A 19,263-nucleotide genomic window follows, 5' to 3' on the forward strand; every position below is an offset into this window, starting at 1 on the left:
ATTTGTAGTGATGTTCCAAACCATGGTGGATACGATCAAGTGATGTTTGCTAGTTGCCAATTGTCTCGTATATTGGTCTAATTTGATTCGTCCCATACTATACTGACTGACTGCTATGCTAGTTCAACTTTACAATAGCAATAGTTCTGATCAAGACATTTGAGGATGATTTATCTCTAAGGGGAACCTTTAGGTCTTAAATATCAGCCCAGCAGCTTTGATGACAGCAGGATACTGTTATTCTGCTGTTTTCCTATTAGCGCCAACTGCTATGAGTGTGAATCTGGTAGAAAATAATTTTCTAGTATAAATGGAATTCTACGGACACTACGGACAATTTAGCTCACCCAATTTACCTGTACCACATGTCTTTGGAATGGGGGAAACCGGAGCACCTGGAGAAAACCCAGGCAAATGCGGGGAGAACATGCAAAGTCCACACAGAAACGCCAGCCGAGGCTTGAACCAGCGACCTTCTTGGTCACTTCTGGACACTTCGCACCATTACTAAATACTCTGCAGTGTCTTCATGGGACAATAAAATATTCATTCATTGGATGTACGCCCTGCTGAAAAAAGAAAAACAGCTTAAACCAACCTAGGCTGATTGACTTGTTGAGCAGTCTGGTTTTAGAGTTGGGTATGAAGGGGTTTTGGTCATTTCTAAGCTGGTTTTAGCTATTTGTAGCCTGGTTTAAGCAATAAGCTGGAGATGGCTGGTTTGCTCTGGGCCCTCAACCTGATCAAGTTGGTAAACTCCCAGTCTGACCAGCTAAGACCAGACTGGAAATAGCTGAAACCAGCCTGGAAATGGCCAAAACCTCTCTAACTAGGCTGGTGGTTGACCAGCTAAAACCATCTTAGGCTCGTTTAAGCTATTTTTTCAGCAGCACGCTTCAGAATCTTGCCAGAAGTAGGCTTCTTGCCTACTGTGTTTCAATTATTATGAATTTTGATGTATTATTTGGCTCCCATACTGTTTTTCACATAGGCTACTATAGAGAAGTAGCCTATGCAATTTTCATTTTCATTCAGTCTTCCTACTTTTTTAAGTTTATAGCATGTAGGCCTATGTTTTCTGTAACATGACTGCATAACCTGTCATCTCTGAACATTATATTTTATTCTGCGATTATACAATCATTCAAAATCATACCTCTAACGCAGCACCGTTTTGTTAAAAATGGTTGCCATACACTACATACACATTTTTCTAGCTATATAACAAATCTAATTTGCTTGAATACATCAGCAATCAGAATTGTCCATGCAAAATTAAGGTTAATGGATTATTAAAACTGTTGATGGGAATTTTTAGTTTTGTCCCATATGTAATAAATTCCCACTTTTCTCCAGAAGGTGGCGCCCTTGATTGAATATGCGTCCACCATTTTCAAAATCACTTGTCAAATGTTTTTTTTTTTTTTTTGGTCTTTTTAATCGTTTTATGTTTTAAATTATTCAATACCTTGCTGAAAAAATACAGAATTGGTTTCCACTGCAGATACCATTAAAGCCCTACAATCCATCAATTAACTTTTAGAACCATTTTGATGGTTACTATCTAATGTGTTTTGGGGAAATATTCTATTAGAATTTATTGGATTAACATGCCATCAATAAAAGGCCAAAAGTAAAGCACTAATACAATTTCCATTAAAACCAATGTCATTTCTATAATAACCATTTTGATGGATTCTTTAAATTTCATTTCAGCAGGTAAAGGAATACTACATCCAGAAATTTCCCTCGGGCCTAGGGCTGGAACGGGTCAAAATTTCCACTATATGTAATTTGGTTGTATTTTATACATATTTTTTGTCTTTTATTTAAGTATTTCTATCAGTGTAGGATTTATATGTTTAATAATTAACTGTGATTAAATGCGAGTTTAAAATGTGTAAAATACTATTTTGATGGCACCAGAAATATTTACTTAGTAGACAAAAAAATCGAACATTTAAAAAGTACTGATAATTTGTAGAAATTACCAATAGTATATTTGTATTTTTTCATGTCTTGGATTAAGTTAATGTGTAAAATACAGGGGTGAGAGAATCTATACCTCAAAACAGGCAGACTTCAATAGAGCTGGACAACAAAAGCTAAACATTTCTTTTAATATTTCTTAGGTTTCTTCTATGGCTCATATTTCGTATGGTGTAGCTTAGCCTAGCCTACTAGAGCTACTTGTGTAACTCCAAAATTAGCATTTTTTCCCGAAGTAACGTTAGCAGTAGGCTCAATAGAGAAACGCAAAAACAGTAACGTTAGCCTGTTTACAGAATGAACTGACCTGCACTTGACGTCATGAGCATCAGGTCAGTAATTCTGCTACATATCACTGTTGTTTCTTGGAGAGGATGAACTCTTTTCGCTACAAATGGACGCATTTTCTCTATCCTCAAGTCCCTCGAATTCGTTTGACACCGTGAAAGCACGTGGCCCGTTGGTAGTCAATACAGGTTCATGATTCGGTTTCATCCATATTTTACACTCTATGGTTTCATCATAAAATGCCGAATTCAGAAATGAATAATTTGTAGGCCTACTTTATGATTATGAAAAATAATTATTATGACGACATTGATACTCGTTTAAATTCAGCTCATTATTATTGATTAGGGGTTCAATAATAATAATAAAAATCTAATTTATATGTAGAATTAATAGATAAATGGCAGTGGTCCACACCTGCTCAAGCAGTTTTTTTTTTTTTTTTTCAGCAGAACATAATGGTTTGTTTTATGTGCTGGGTTAGATTCACATACTTTCCCCACATATTTTGTAAAGGGAAGAGAATTGATTGTTTTCGTGTTTATCTGCACTCTGTGTCTTCAGTGGTTCACTTGCGCTGGCTCTTCTTAGCGAGCTGGACACAACAATCTGGAGTCGTTTGGTCACATTTTGTATGTTTCAACAGAGACTCTTATCACACTTTTACAAACACATTTTTTGGCACACAAATGTGTTTTTGAAGCTTTGTACAACTACAAAATGATAACCACTAAAGTGACACAGAATGTTTTAACAATGTTTTTGGTTTCTTTATAGCTTTAAACATCTCAGGACCATTGCTGCCAATGAAGGATGAGATAGCTTATGTATTTCACCAATATAAGAATAAATAAATACATTTGTATTTAGTAGATGAAAGAAGGTCACAGGAAATTGGAATGAGATAAGGGTGAGTAATTACATCATTTTCAGTTCTGGATTAACTAAGACTTTAAAGTGATAAGATGCATTTGTCAAAAAAAGGCAGTATGCATGTTCAGATTTCCCAACTTTTTGTTCAACTAATTCTTTTTAACTGCAAAACTGAAACTGAAAAAATTTGATTATGTCAGCTTCTTGACCCACAAATTTCACATTTTGCCACAAAATGTTGCATCTTCTTATTTTTTTCTCTCTTTTTCAACCACAGTTATTACTTCCTCACCTCATCTGTTTAGTTTGTTTTTTGTCCTTCATATATAAAATACTTTACAGCCAGATGTCACTTGATAGCCACCAACCAGCAGAACACTGTAAAAATGCTTGGTTCAATATGGAGACAACATGAAGAAATTAAGTCAACTTTACAAATGTTAGTGGATTGAACATAAAACAATTAAGCAATTGTTGACAACAGCAATTATCAAAAGTCTTTTCTTGTTGTGTTTTGTACTTGCAAACAGTAATGGCTGTTCTGAAGATCTGACAGGGGCGGCCCTAAAGGGGCTTCCGCTCTGAGTGCAACATGAACATACAACAGCGTGTTACACTGACAACAAGGCGAGAGAATGAAAATAGAAAAAGAGAAAAAAAAGTGTGGTTGTCCATTTCCTGTAAACCTTTTGTCTGCTAATGCTGAGAGTAAGAACTAGGAAGAGAAACTCAATGCTCGCCGTTCAGCCTAGTCATCAGTAGTGCAGAGGAGATCTCTCAGTTTTCCCCTGCCTTCGACTGTACGTTTTTAACGGTTTGTTTAGACGGCGTATGAGGCCATGAGGCGAGCCGCGAAGGGGAAAGCTCAGGAGTGTTCGGGCAGCTCTTTGCTCAGTATACAAGAGAATGAGAAGCTGGAGGATCTGCTGGGCAGGAGGTGTGTGGTAAGTTCAGGGCCTCTCTGTGCAGGGACTGGGTGTAATATTAAGATGGGTATGGGTGATGGGTAAAAACACAAGTGGAGATATCTGCAAACTCTGGGCCAAACATTGATGAAAATGCCATGTTCAGACAAGTCCAGTGTGTTTATTTGTTTGCAATTATTGTTGTGTGACTTTTTTATGACAAGGTTGAATTGAACATTTAACACAATGTACTATTTTATACAAAAGCATTTTTTTAATGAAAAGTGTGCATTAAGAAATTGCGTATATATGAAGACAAGGAATTTTGAGTGTGTCTTTAACTTCTCTTTTTGAGAAGCTGTTATTTTTTCAGTGTATTCCCCCTCATTTATCTAGAATAAGAAGTGGAACATCACTTTGATCGTGTGAAATAAAATTGCCACACATTTTGCAACACTTGTTAATGCATTAACTAATGATCAGAAATTTATTTCTTGCAGTATTTATTCATTTTTATTTGCGTGAATGAATAAAAATACAAATTAGTTTGTGTTAGCTCAAGGTCGTTAAAAAATACTAACCACTGCAACTCTTGGTCAGTAACTTGGTTAGTACACTGTAAAAAATCATGGTTGCCTTAAATTTTTAAGCTGAATCAATTTAATCTCCATTGAACTCATATTTTGTTCAACCGACTTAACACAGCTTGTGTAACTTTTAAAATTAAGTTAGAACATGATTAACTTTTAATAAGTTGCAATGACCTAAAACATTTGCTGTCATGACTAATTGATCATAGAATTTTTTTAGTGTAAATGTTAAGATTGACGTCACCCAAGAATAATAAATGCTCAATGGGAATTGTTAGTTTATTTTAAGCAGTGCCTTTACCTACTGTTAACCTTATTTTAAAATATTATCTATTAAATGTATATTGCGTTGTAAAATATTTTATTCTGTAACGTAAATTTTTAGTAAAAATACTACAAACTGTCACTGTAAAAATTGTGGCTGTCTTAATTTTTTATTCGAATCAAATTAACTTATCAATCAGACTGACTAAAAATATTAAGTTAAACTTTGTATAACTTAAAAAATTTAGTTGAACCCTGATTTACTTCAAAGTAACTTAAAAACATTCATAGCCATTACTTTTGTCATATCATTTTTACAGTGTGAATATGGTTTATGGTAGTATTATATAGTAGTAGATGCATAGTAGTTCTCTTTTATGGCAACACACACTGTAAAAATCATAGCCATGATAACTTGTGTTTTTAGGTAATTGTGATTTACTAAACTAACCATGTTCTAACTTAATTTTAAGTTATGCAAACTTTTTAAGTCAGTTTAATATAACTTAGGCTCAAATGACTCATAGGGTTAATTTGATTCAGCTTAAGGCAAGCAGTATTTCTTTACAGTATTAAAGCTTTAAAAAATGTGTAAAATACTATTACTTTACTTGACATCACAAATTATAATATTGTTTTTTTACTTTAAATTTACAGCTTCTTTAAGAGTAAACTAGAAATTTCTTTGAGATACTCATAAACTTATTACATCCACAAATAACTCGTGGATCAAAGAATGTAGGTAAACCAGTGAATCTAAACGTGTTTCTCACTTCTACATTGGGTTATTTATTTCTGCTTTCTTTAATAATTCAATTATGACATATTCAGGACCAGATGCAGTAACTGGTGTCTATATTTATTATAGTAACATTTACTTTCATGCAGCCAAAGATTTTAACTAAAGTGACTATTGCTTCATATACAGATATGCTCCCGTTATCTGCAACTGCATTGTATTATTTCCACATATCACAAAGATCAAGCAAGAAATCATTTATAGGAAATTAACACTGATATCACTGACACAGTAACCTCCCTCCGAGAGCTTCAGACACAATATCTGCCATTTTGTGGGTATTTTCTGTGTTTAAATGCACAGTAAAGGCTTTTGTGATCGAAGGAAGAGAAGGTGTGAAATTGGCCTTCACGCTGCTTGAGCTCAAAACACCGAGAGGGCTTTGTCAAGGGAAGTTGCTTAAAGACATTTCCTGTCACTGTGCTTGTAAACAGTTGCTGTATAATCTGCCATTTTTAAGTTAATGTTGTGCAAACTTTGAATATTCCTAAATGTGATTTACATACAATCATGCTGAAGCTTTGTCAAAGTGTGATGCTAACAAAACGGGTCATGGAATTTCTGGAATATCTGGATATTTTAGATATTTTTTGTTTAAGTCAGAGATGCTTAATCTAGGGCCCACGAGCCAAAGTTGGCCTATGGTAACCTATGATTTGGCCCTATCTGAGAAGAGAGTGATGAGGAGGGTTGGGGGTGAATGCCTTTAACTGAGAAGGTCCTTTCTAATAAAGCATAACCCCTTTTAATTGTTTTATTGTTGAGCTAAAAGGAAGATAAAACTTAATGTTTCATTTAAATGTTGTACAAAAATCTGATGTTTAAAAATGTCCATATTGTCACTTTATGGACCGAGAACAATGCAGAAGACTTCAGATCAAGGCAAAAACAGGTGCAGCTTGACTTGTTTATTCAGCGTTAAACTCCATTCTGTTATAAATAGGATTGTTTTTGTCTTTACTGTTAAAATTCATGATCATTTTAATATATATATATACTGCAATAATTAATATAAGGCAATGTTTTCTAGTTATTTTTAAAAATTATTAATTACCCATGGAAATTGTAATTTAATACAGTTACATTTGTTTACAGTATACTTACATTTGGCCCACAGCCCTCAATCAAGTTTTTTTGTTAGTTTTCATAAGAACAAGTTTGGGCACCCCTGGTCTAACTCATGGAGTATTAGGGGCTTTTGTTTGTCGCTTAGCGTAATTAGCGTTATTAGTGTAATTTTTCTGTTTTTGTGAAGTTTATTTATAAACAAATTTCGAGAGGATCACGTGCTTATGATTGATCACAGCTGTTCCAACTTTAGCTAATGACTGATTATCCTATCAGACGATCCTTAACTCAGTATAAATAAGCAGACTTTTCTCATGTCAATATCTTCGTCTTGAAGAACCCCCCCAACCCACCTCCACCCCCAACCCCCCAACCCAACCCTACTTTCCCTTCTTTCAAACGGGCGTCACGGTGGCCGGCGATTAGCGCTGTTGCCTCACAGCAAGAATGCCCCTGGTTTAATTCCTTTCCAAACCAGACCGCATTTTTGTGCAGAGTTTGCTCGTTCTCCCCATGGTCGCGTGGGTTTTCCCCGGGTCCTCCAGTTTCCTCCCACAGCTCAAAAATAAGCACTCTAAACAATTAATCCAAATACTTTAGCTAAACTCTGAGTACACCTTTCAGCATCCATATCTGACAATTAGCTACAACAAGCAAGTGGGGGAGTCATCGAGATCTACCTGAGCTCAAACTCCCCTCTCGCCTTGCAACGGGAGGGAGCCCAGGGCTCGAGGGTCTTATAAGCTCAGGGCTCTCTCCCGGGACAGCACGCTAAACTAGCTTTATTATCAATCATCAGCTAAGTGTGAACTCTTGAAATTATGTTGTTATGGTTAGGCTTTCAGCAGTGCCTTTTATTCCCATGTGTCAACTGGTTTTTAGTCAAATCAAATGCAGCCTAAAGTAAACATGCCAGGAAATTTCTAGAGCTTTGTCTACAAAATGACCACTTTAATGATACGTAAATGTTTGAGGACAAAAATAACCATTCAATATAAAAAACAGATGTTAGGGGCAATTCTTTTTTACACATTTACACGTTTCACACGCTAGACCTGCTGTTCATTTAATTTCTAAATGTAAAATTGCTTAATTATTAGCCCCCTGTGTTTTTTTTCTTTTTCAAACATCTCCCAAAAGATGTTTAACAGCAAGGAATTTTTCACAGTATTTCCTATACATTTTCTTTAAAAAAACTCTTGTTTTTATTTCAGATTAAAAACAATTTTAAATTTATTATATATCTTGTGTACAGAACAAACTATCGTTATACAATGACTTGCCTAATTAACATAACTTGCATAATTAACCTAGTTAAACTTTCAAACTGCACTTTAATAATACTTTACATCTATATAGCGTTTTTCTGGACACTTAAAGCGCTTTACACACTTTTAGAGGGAATCTCCTCATACACCTGGATGACACGGCAGCAGACATATTACGCCAGACCACACACCACACATCAGCTGATGGTGGAAAGTAGACAAAGTGATGAAGCCAGTTATGATATGTGTATGGTTAGGAGGCCATGATTGACATTTTTTACGACACCAGAGAGTCAGGACCTAGGTTTAACATCTCATATAAAAAATGGGGCTCACTGAACAGTATAGAATCGCCTTCACTATACTGGAGCATTAAGACCCACAAAGGTTAAGCACCCCCTGCTGGCTTCTATAACACCACTTCCAGCAGCAACCTAGCTTTCCCATGTGGTCCAACATCCAGGTACTGACCAGGCACTGACCTTAGCTTCAGTGTGATCATGTGAGAGTTGCAGAGATCTAGCTGCCGGCTACTTTAAGCTAAATACTAGTAAAAAGTATCTAGTAAAATATTATGTCTATAAATTTTCTATAAAAAATATAATCAGGGCGAAGATAAAAATAAAGCAATCATTATAAATGAGCTATTACAACTATTATGTTGAAACTTTGTTAAAAACATTTTTCTGTTTAACAGAAATTGGGGACATAAATATATAGGGGTCTAATAATTCAGAAGAGCTAATAATTGTAACTTCGATCTTAAAGGTAATCGAGATACATTATTTATTGCTGCTCTCATATTTTCTGTTATGAGATTGAAAAATAATATTCAAGCTCAAACTCTTTTAACATTATGCAAAATTAGACTGCGCCATGTTTTTCCTTTAATCTTTAGTCATAGAAATTCTGGTTTTTATTCAGCGAAAATCATGGAATTTAACATTGTTTTGAGGCTGTTCATTATTTTAGACCTTATTTTGTGTTTTTGTCTGCAGTCTCTGTCCTCAGCGGTTGTGCAGTTGCTTATGGCTCTTCCGAGCGACCCGAATCGATGGACACCACAACAATCTGGAGTTGTTTGTTTCGTCAAGGACAGTTCTCTGCGCTCCTTTTTCATCCGTCTCTACGACATCAAGGTTTTGCATGTCATTTCGGTCTTACTGTAACGTAATGAATCAAGCAACTTCAAAAATAATCTTCTATTTTGGATTTAATACATACATAAAATATACATTAATACATACATAAAACAAACCATCTCAAAATAAGATTCAATTTACAGTAGTCTTCAAAACTATTGAACAACATCCATTGATCCACTTCAAATGTTGACTACTGTATGTATGTGTGTGTGTGCATGTGTGTGTGTGCGTGTGTGTGTGTGTATATATATATATGGCGAGGCAGTGGCGCAGTAGGTAGTGCTGTCGGCTCACAGCAAGAAGGTCGCTGGTTCGAACCTTGGCTCAGTTGGAGTTTCTGTGTGGATTTTGCGTGTTTGACCTGTTTTTGCCTGGGAGAAAAGTGGAGATGATCTAAACCATGTTACTTCCCTTCAGGCAGGGAAGCTGGTGTGGGAACAGGAAATCTATAACCAGTTGATGTACCAAAAGACTAAACCCTTTTTCCACACTTTCCCTGGAGATGTAAGTATTTGCCTGATGTATCTTCATGCTCACTGTCATTATCTCAGTTGCCTTTAACATTTAATGAGTATTCACAGTGTTGCATGGCAATAATCTTTTTCTTTGTTTTGGGGAAGTTTTTATTTCTCTTTCCTGTAAAATTAATTTAGCGTGTCGTTAGTACTTCCTCATAGAGCTGTCTACAACAAAAGCGTCTGCTGTTGCATTTGAGCATGCAAAAGGAGAAAAAGTTACTCATAATATTTGCATGTATGATGGATGCATGAAGTCCTTGCTTATAATGAAAAAAACAACTGCAATCATTTAGTTTGAGAAGTCAAAATGCTTTGAGAACTCACAGTGTGGCTTGTTGGTAAAGATAAACTATTGAACCTGCTCAGTTTAACCACTGACGTCCTGTGGAAGAATTTTGCACAGAATCTGAGAAAGTTTGGCCTTATAAACTGCACTAAATAGAGCAAACAGTGTAAAAGCAACTAGTTGACTTAACTTTTATAAAGTAAAACGTTGCCTTAAAATGATTAGGTAAGTGAACTGTGCATAATTTTAAAAACTAACTTAAGTCAACTTAACAGTTCCAAGTTACAACAGGTTTCCTCACTTTTTTAAGGTAAAGTTAAACTTTTTAAGGGAACGGGTTTACTCACGTTTATAACTAGAAACTAAGCACTTTTCATAGTGTTAATTACTCTCAAATATGACTTTTGCTGATTGTTTAAACTACTTTTTTTAAATAATTATGTTTATTGGATTTTCACAAAAGTACAGACATAAAAATACACCTTCAACGCAAGGAAAAGTATTAACACAAAACAATCAAGAGAAAAAAAGAAAAAGAAAGCAGATGGGGTGACAATTATTTTTTTTTAATTTACCATAAAATAACGGCCGTTAAAGTACAGAAATTTACCGTAAAATACCAAACGTTAAATTACAGAAATTTAAGGAAATGTCTGTAATTTAATGGCCGTTATTTTATGGTAAATTTCTGTCATTTAACGTCTGTTATTTTACTTTTTCCGGCAACGCAGCTGCTGGAAAAAAGTAATATAACAGATTTTTTTTACAGTGCACTTAAAAAATTTATTTTACCAATAAGGCTAAGACAAAGTTCAAAATAATCCAAATATGGAGTACAAACCTTGAAAAAAAAATCTGTTTTTTTATTTTATTTATTTTTTTAAAGATGTAAGATGATTCCAGAGGAAAAAACTCAAAAATGATTGTGCCAATTTTTAAGTGATGGAGATTTATTACTAATCCAATTAAGTAAAATATTTTTTCTAGCAGCAAAGTTAATATATTATACAATTTCTTATTAGCTGATGAGAAAAATGTGTCCATTGTGTTAATCAATGAAAATGGGTCAAAATCCAGCTGCATTTTAAAAATCTTTTCCATTTCCTCCAACACCAAAGAGCAAAACCTTGAGAGGGGTCTGGATGCAGACCTGGTGCAGTGCAATCTGAGCTGCATCCAATACTTTTTAATGGGCTTACCTAACCCCACCCCTAACCCTACCCCTCACAGTGATGTCACTCGCTTCTTTTGAGTGCATTGTGTCTGACATCGCATCGCTTAGTGATGCAATCTTGGCTTGCATTATAAAGGCTGCATCCAGATACTATTGAAAACATTTGCAGACTGTTACATGACCAAATAAATTGTGTTAAAGTACCTATTTTGGTTTTACATTTTAAACACATTGGCGAATTAGAAGGGTTAAAAAGATGTCTGCGTTAGGAAAGACATGGAGTCTATATATTATTTTTGATTGTGTTTCTCTTGTACGTGTACAAACAGATATTTTCTTAGCATTAGATCAAATTTCATCCCATGTTTCCTCATTATTGTGAGTATCTGACTCATCCTCCCAATTAGTTTTAATTCTCTGTACATTTGGAGATTGGATTAAACGTACTGACCTATAAAATCGTCCCACAAACATCTTTCAAACTACTTATTTAAAATGAGTTAAAATGAGAAACAACAATTCAACAACAAAACTTAGGCGATTTATATTCTAAATTTGTGAAAACTATTTAGTTAATCGATTTGAGTTCTGACATGAAGGAATTGTGTGAAACCCTGCATTTTTTACAGTGTAGAGAAGCATTCTGGCTTTAAGGAATACTCGTGATCCATAGCATGTTAATGTTCAGCGCTGTGCGTGTATGTGAAGAATGGGAGTTTATCAAGATGTGTTAGTTTTAAAGGCTGTTTAGTTTTTTGTCACCATTGCGGTGATCAATGTTCCCTTTAGTGGGGTTTATTCAGTGTCATTTATTTATGTGAACCTTGATATATCAACAATTCCTTTAGTCGAGTCAGGCAAAGTTTATTTCTATAGCTTTATACTATACAACAATGTTTCTCAACCCTGTTTCTGAAGGCACACCAACAGTTCACATTTTCAACCTCTTCCTATTCAAACACTAAATCAAATCATTACAGTAGAGGAGACTCGAAAAACCTGAAATGAATGGGTCAGATAAGGGGACATCCAAAACAAATACTGTTGGTGTGCCTCTGGGAAACACTGCTGTACAATGTAGACTGCACAATGCAGGATGAACAATCTTTTATAGAACATGTGAATCAATTTTGTGTTGGAGGTGTTGACAGGTGTGTGAGTATTAAATGTTCTTCAAATTTTACATCATGACTTAACTTTGATTCAGCTTATGCTAAAGGAGAGACTTGCTTTGAGTGTTAGTATGATGCATTTACAAAGTTACAAATTTACAAAATGTACACTACCTGACTAAAGTCTTGTTGTGAGAGAAACAAATAATGACTTCTAGTTGATCATTTGAAAAAGTGACAGAAGGTAGATTTTTCAGATGAATCATCTGTTGAACTGCATCTAAATCATCACAAATACTGTAAAAGACCTATTGGAACCCACATGGACCCAAGATTCTCTGAGAAATCAGTCAAGTTTGGTGAAGGAAAAAAAATCATGGTTTGGGGTTACATTCAGTATGGGCGCATACGAGAGATCTGCAGAGTGAATGCCAACATCAATAGCCTGAGATTTCAAGACATTAGTGCTGCCCATTACATAACAAACCACATCAGGGCAAATTCTTCAGCAGGATGGCGTTTCTTCTCATACTTCAGCCTCCACATCAAAGTTCCTGAAAACAAAGGTCAAGGTGCTCCTGGACTGACCTGTCCGATCACCAGACATGTACATTATTGAGCATGTCTAGGGTAAGATGAAGGAGGCATTGAAGAATCCAAAGAATCTTGATGAACTCTGGGCGTCCTGCAAGAACGCTTTCTTTGCCATTCCAGATGACTTTAAACAATCTAGAGGCCTTTGCATTTCATAAAAGCCACTTCTGATATCAAATGATCAGTTAGAAATCAAGTGATTATTTGTTGTTCCTTAAACTTGGATAGGCAATAAAACTTTTGTCAGGAAGTGTAATATAGGGTTATATACAAAAGTTTGGCAAGGCGAGTTAGTACAACAGTAGGTTTGGTTGAAGTCAGAATTATTTGCCTTCTTTTTTAAATATTGTCCAAATTATGTTTAACAGGGCAGGGCAAATTTCACTGTATGTCTGATAATATTTATTCTTCTGGAGAAAGTCTGATTTGTTTTATTTCGGCTAGAATAAAAGCAGTTTTAAATTTTTTAAACATCATTTTAGAGACAAAATTATTAGCCTGCTTAAGCTATATTTTGATTGAATAGTCTACAGAGCAAATCATAACTATACAATAACTTGCCTAATTACCCTAACCTGCTAAGTTAACCTAATTAAGTCTTTAAATGTCACTTTAAGCTGTATAGAAGTGTCTTGAAAAATATCTAGTCAAATATTACAGGGGTAATAACAATTCTGACTTCAACAACTTCAATTTGCTCTTCAGTGTTTGGACTATCAGTAATGATTTCAAACCACACTGAACTAAGCTAAACTGAACTGTACTTAAACACTAAAAACTGAACGACCCTGATCCAGTTACTATGACCATTTATGTGAAGCTGCTTTGACACAATCTACATTGTAAAAGCGCTATACAAATAAAGCTGAATTGAATTGAATTGAATTGAACTGTGTCAAACTTAACTCTGTATCTCTCCCCAGGACTGTCAAGTGGGTTTAAACTTTGCAGATGTAATAGAGGCTGAAAATTTCTTTGCTGTAGTGGAGGACAAGATCATGCAGAGAAATAATCGCTTCGGTATTTAAAGTGTTAATCTAAAATATTACATTTAAACTTATTTTCTATCATTTCAAACTACTTCAAACACCTAATGATGAAGATGATCTAACTAGGCGTGTCTGTGAATGTTTTCTTTTATATTAAGCGGAGAAACAGCAGAGAAAAGGATCAGAAACAAGAGGTAAGACACTGTCAGTTCTCATAGTCACTTCAATAATAATTATGTTTAATAAAGTGCATCTGTAATACAGCGTTTATATTTATAGATCGTGGAGCATTGCCACCACTTCCTCCACCAAATGGTGAGACTTTCTTCCACTATTACTGTGCTCGTCTTGTGAAATACTGAAAGCGTCTGTGCTTTAAAGGTTGTGCAGACATTAACTTTGTCTTCAAAACCCAGGCACTCTAGTATGTTTCTGGTGTTTAAACTGTATTAATGAACGTGTATAATTGGTTAATATTTTAAACATTTCTAAATAAAAAAACAATATCATGTCCAATAACTAAATAAACATGCACCAAATCTGATGTTCAGTGATATAAAAGTGTAAGCATTAGCTGTCTCTCTTACCTCTTTCTCCATGCCTCCAGCGGTACCAAGTAATGTGCAGAACCAAATCATCCCAACCAAATCAAAGAAAGAAAAGAAAGAAAAAGAAAAGAAAAGTAAAAACAAAAAAGGATCAAAACTGTTAAAGGGTGATATTGGAGCACCAAGTGGGTTTACGTAAGTGGATCTGCTTTAACCACGATAAAGTAAACGTATTCTTTAGAGAAGATTTTGGCAACTCTGGTTCTGGAGGTCCACTGATCTTCAGAGTTTAGCTTCATCTCCAATCAAACACATACACACACACACACACAATGGACTATTTAGGTAATTCAGTTTCATATAGCGCATGTCTTTGGACTGTAGGGGAAACCGGAGCACCCGGAGGAAACCCACATGAACACGATGAGAACATGCAAACTCCACACAGAAATGCCAATTGGTGCAGCTGGGGCTTGAACCAGTGACCTTCACTGAGCCACCGTGCCGCCCCAATCAAACATACCTGCCTGAAATTCTGAAGACAATTTTCAGGTGTGAGTGTATAGGGATAAAGCTAAACTCTGCAGGACAGTCACCCTCAAGGACTGCAGTGTTCCCATTGCTGTTAAGGAGTTTTTTTAAAAAGAGCTTACATTTCATTGTGTTATGCATTTAGGCATGTCAGTCATCTTGGCATGGCTGGCAATAGCATAGACCCAGACGTGAAGAAACTTCTGTCCTGCGCTGGGATCAGTGAAGCAGCTATGGAAGATTCAGAAACCTCTCAACTCATCTATGATGTCATCGAGCGTTCAGGTGGAATGGAGGCTCTTAAAAAGGAAATGAGCCAGCAGGGTAAGTCACTGTAACCTGCACTCATCTGACAAACTAACTTCAAATGTTATTTACCCAAGGTACCCAGTTCTGTTCCAGGAGACTGCACATTTTTATGCACCGAGAGTCATCGTGGTGTCGACTTAAAGTTATTTTTATTAGCAACACAACAGTTATCGGCCTAAAACCCTTTGCTTGCCATTATTCAGAGACAGCGCTTGCCTGCCTTTGTAAAACTTATATGGAAATTCATTTGAAATTCAGTCATAGTGCATGTCCTGAATAAGTTACAGTACTTTTGTGTCTCCTAGCTGTAAAATACAATGACGATTAGTGTAGATCAGATTGCATGTAAAACAGAAGAGGTATACAGGTCAACAGGCAGGTGCTGATAGACTTTGTCTCTGATCCTTCATTCTTTGAAAAATTTAAAACTCATTCAGATGAAAATATTTTAATATATACTTGAAACCTACCAGTCCTACTGCACCCAACCTGGTTTGAGCTGGGATCAAACTGCCGATTCTTTGCATGGTAGTTGATTGCCCTATCAAGGGGTCTAAAGACCATGGCCTCTAGAGTTGGTCGCTAGAACAGAGGAGTGAGGTTTACCTGCGTAGTACTTTGCTAGCTGGCCTCTGTTACACTCTTAGCCTTAAACCTCACTCCCATCCCGGACAAGCTCCCACATGTAACCCATCCTACTGCACCCATCTTGGTCTGAGCTGGGATCGAACTAGCAATTCTTTGCATGAGAGTCAGTTGCCCTAACAAGGAGTCTAAAAAAATGGCCTCTAGAGTGTCACTAGAGCACCACTAAAGGTCAGAGGAGTGAGGTTTACCTGCATAGCACTTCACTAGCTGGCCTCTGTTACATGTGTTTTAAATAAATTAAAAAAGGTTAGAACCCCAAGAATATGATTGGATACGGATTGAGTGTATTCTTTGATATCTGTGTAGAGTCTTCTCGCCCTCCTGTTCCAAGTGGACATCGAGGCTCCCTTCCTCAAGTTCCATCCGGGTCAGCACCACCACCTTTGCCACAAGGTAGAATGGGGCCTCTACCACCTGTCCCAGGTCAGGGTTCTGCTCCACCTTCCCAAAGAGGCTCCCTTCCACCCACACCTCCAAGAGCAGCGGGATCAGCACCACCCCCTGGTGGACTTCTGCCAGCCCGCTCTGCATCATTAGGGCCCCTACCAAATGTTCCTCCCGGAGGGCGTACTGGGCCTTTGCCTCAACCTCCAGGACCTCGAAGTGGACCCTTACCACCTCCACCTACGAATCGAAGTGGAGGCTTGCCACCACCACTCCCAGGTGAACGTAGGGAGTCTTTAGCCCCGCTTCCAGGAAAGAGACCTGGGGCACAAGGGTCCGAAAGGCGAGGTAATTCCCTGCCGCCACAACCTGCTCAGACTCGACCACCACTACCTCCAGGAGCAAGAAGTTCCCCCTTACCTCCACCTCAGAGAGACAATAGTGAATTCTTACCACCTCCACTGGAATCTGAAATGCCTCCTCCACCTTCTGATTTCTTCCCTCCTCCACCTTGTGATTCGTTTCTCCCCCCTCCTCCTGACGACTTTGTTAATTCTATGCCTCCACCTCATCCCTCTCAATCCAACTTTCCTTCCCGAAACATTTCCTCTGGCTACGCACCTCCACCCCCACCAATCTCCTCCAAACCCAGTGGAGGCGGCCCACCACCTCCACCTCCTCCTCCCGCAGCTCCTCCTCCACCACCAGCTGCTCCTCCTCCAATGAACTTTGGAAGCAGTCCCTCTTCTGCAGCTGCTCCTCCAGCATCCAGCGGTGAGGAAGGAGGAAGAGGAGCATTACTAGCCCAGATCCAAACAGGAATGAAGCTGAAAAAGGTGATTATACACACGGACATTTAAAGGATAGAGGGAGGGGGGGGGGTGCTTTAAACTGATTTAAAAAATATTGCTTAGACATTTTGAGAGTTTCCATATTTTAAATAACAATGTTTTTGTTTTTTTTCAACTTCTGAATTCTACAAATATATTAGTGATGTTTGGTTTCTTTTTACACCCTAAATCGTCAAATTGTAATATTTTCTAAAAGAACATGTGACTGGAGTAATGACTGATTAAAAGTATGTTTTACCAACTCAGATATAAGTGAAGTATTGTATGTGTCTCTTTCCCAGGTTACTGCCAGCCAAGAACCGCCTTCACCTGCTCAAGATTCAGGAGAGGGAATAGTTGGAGCTCTCATGATGGTGATGCAGAAAAGGAGTAAAGTCATCCATTCATCCGGTAACCTCAATTACTCAAGATTTTTTGTCAATGTATATGAAAATGATAAAAAAAAAAAAAAAAAATATATATATATATATATATATATATATATATATATATATATATATATATATATATATAAACAAAATAGGTTTGATTAATTTTTTCAACTTTTTACTGTCTTATAGATGAGGATGATGAATTCGACGATGAAGACGATGATGATGAAGAGTGGGATTAATTGTGATCTTATTGAATTTTTCTTCCAAGTGTGTCAGTAGGTTTGTTTTGGAAATAAACAACACTGATTCAGTGAGTGTTTTCTCAGGAGATGAAAATGCAAATTCAATGCATTTTTCTCTAGGCACCTTCACCGATATTCCACTTTAGATCGATGAAGTACAGAAAAATTATACTATTATTTAAATAATAATATACAACAAAGCCAAAAACAAAATGCAAACAAACAAATGTTAGGGTCAGCTTGAATTGATTGGGATTTTAAGCTTATCACACCATTTTTCATTAGTACGAAAACAGGGTATTTATTTAGAAATTTAATAAACATTGCATTTGGAGGGAGCACAAGATGACGGCAAGAAAAATTAAATAAAAATAGCAATTAAAATTACATCTCCATTAGTGAACATATTGAACATAATAATAATAGACCTGCTGCCAAAGTATATATGATGCTAACGTAGAGTACTGTAAAGAGCAGTGGTCGCTAACCTGCTGATCATGATCGACTGGATGATCTTTATCACTCCCCTGGTAGATCCTGAAAATGACAGAAGAATAAGTACAAGAAATGCATCTCGAGTGATGCTTCTCTCTTTATTTTGTTTGAACCAACTGCTGATTTTATTTTCATTATTGGTAACTGCAGCAAACGTCGATATACAGCTCCTCATATAACATCCCACACCAGCAAGGTGTATGGCCTTATATAATAAGGCTCACGTTTTACATTTGCACCTACAGCACCGAGTTAAAAACATCTCAGCTTTTTTTTTTTTTTTTTTAAATATCTAAACTGTGAAAATGCAAGGCAGATAAGCAGCACACAAAACTCTGACTGCTAATAAACAACTTTAAAATGGCTCCTCTCTCTTCAAACAACATGTTCGGTGTGATCTGGGCTCTGAGCTTCCACGATATGTTCAGCAGTTTGCCTTTATAACATTGTGAATTAATGCTGCCAACTATTGTACAAAACATTTGCTGAATTAAATTATGATGTTTTAGTATATTTATTATTTTTGTGAAAGTTGTTATTATTTGTTTTATGATTATTATTTGTAGAATTATATTACAACTCATAAAATGCTACTGTAGTGTCTGTAGAAAATCATTTTAGCAATCTTTTTGTTGTTGTTGTTTTGTTTTGATAGCACTCAATGTAATCTGATTACTGCTAATTTCCCAATGCAATGTCACCCATATTTCCACCCTTCCAAATGTCATCCAGGCATTGTCACAGACTGTCTCGTTAAATTACATTTAAAGTAATGGTTAAACTAGTGCTTTTTACATAGTTTAAAAATGTAAATTAAGTGTCTCAAGCTGTAAATGCAAACGAAAGCTTTATTTTTTTGTCAGTTTTTTGATCGGTAGATCTTGCCTTTCCACAAGGCTTAGGTTTGGAATCTAGAGTTGGTGATCACTGATTTAGAGTGATGAGAAGATTTCAAAGTCTATGAGTGTATTTAATGTGTTCTATACCAGTGGTTCTTAATTCCAATCCTCAGGACCCCC

General features: G+C 36.4%; 3 protein-coding genes across 5 annotated transcripts in view; 1 reads left to right on the forward strand and 2 right to left on the reverse strand.

Moving 5' to 3' along the window:
* stk38a (serine/threonine kinase 38a) overlaps positions 1-2,463 on the reverse strand; it is a 41,450-nt gene extending 38,987 nt beyond the window's left edge. The window contains exon 1 of the mRNA XM_073909296.1: positions 2,297-2,463. The gene's annotated coding sequence lies outside the window, so the exon portion shown is untranslated. The remainder of the gene's footprint in view (positions 1-2,296) is intronic.
* wasa (WASP actin nucleation promoting factor a) lies at positions 1,939-17,819 on the forward strand. Of its 3 annotated transcripts, XM_073910429.1 has the most exons (14): positions 1,939-2,321; positions 3,055-3,187; positions 3,428-3,589; positions 3,681-4,094; positions 9,043-9,183; positions 9,607-9,693; positions 13,797-13,893; positions 14,021-14,056; positions 14,142-14,177; positions 14,470-14,605; positions 15,087-15,265; positions 16,205-17,118; positions 17,415-17,523; positions 17,694-17,819. In XM_073910429.1, exons 4-14 carry the CDS (start codon positions 3,990-3,992, stop codon positions 17,744-17,746), a joined length of 1,893 nt encoding a protein of 630 aa, XP_073766530.1. In that variant the 5' UTR covers positions 1,939-2,321; positions 3,055-3,187; positions 3,428-3,589; positions 3,681-3,989; the 3' UTR covers positions 17,747-17,819. The 3 variants fall into 3 exon arrangements, with proteins under 3 accessions (XP_073766530.1, XP_699919.5, XP_073766531.1); XM_073910430.1 differs by lacking the exon at positions 3,428-3,589 and having other exon boundaries at positions 2,037-2,321; positions 3,975-4,094; XM_694827.10 differs by lacking the exons at positions 3,055-3,187; positions 3,428-3,589 and having other exon boundaries at positions 2,020-2,321; positions 3,975-4,094.
* The window catches only part of sema3ga (sema domain, immunoglobulin domain (Ig), short basic domain, secreted, (semaphorin) 3Ga), a 54,098-nt gene continuing 52,507 nt past the window's right edge, over positions 17,673-19,263 (reverse strand). Inside the window, exon 19 of the mRNA XM_073909426.1 lies at positions 17,673-18,286. The gene's annotated coding sequence lies outside the window, so the exon portion shown is untranslated. The remainder of the gene's footprint in view (positions 18,287-19,263) is intronic.

Source organism: Danio rerio, chromosome 8 (genome assembly GCF_049306965.1).
Source record: "Danio rerio strain Tuebingen ecotype United States chromosome 8, GRCz12tu, whole genome shotgun sequence".
Taxonomy (NCBI): Eukaryota; Metazoa; Chordata; class Actinopteri; order Cypriniformes; family Danionidae; genus Danio; species Danio rerio.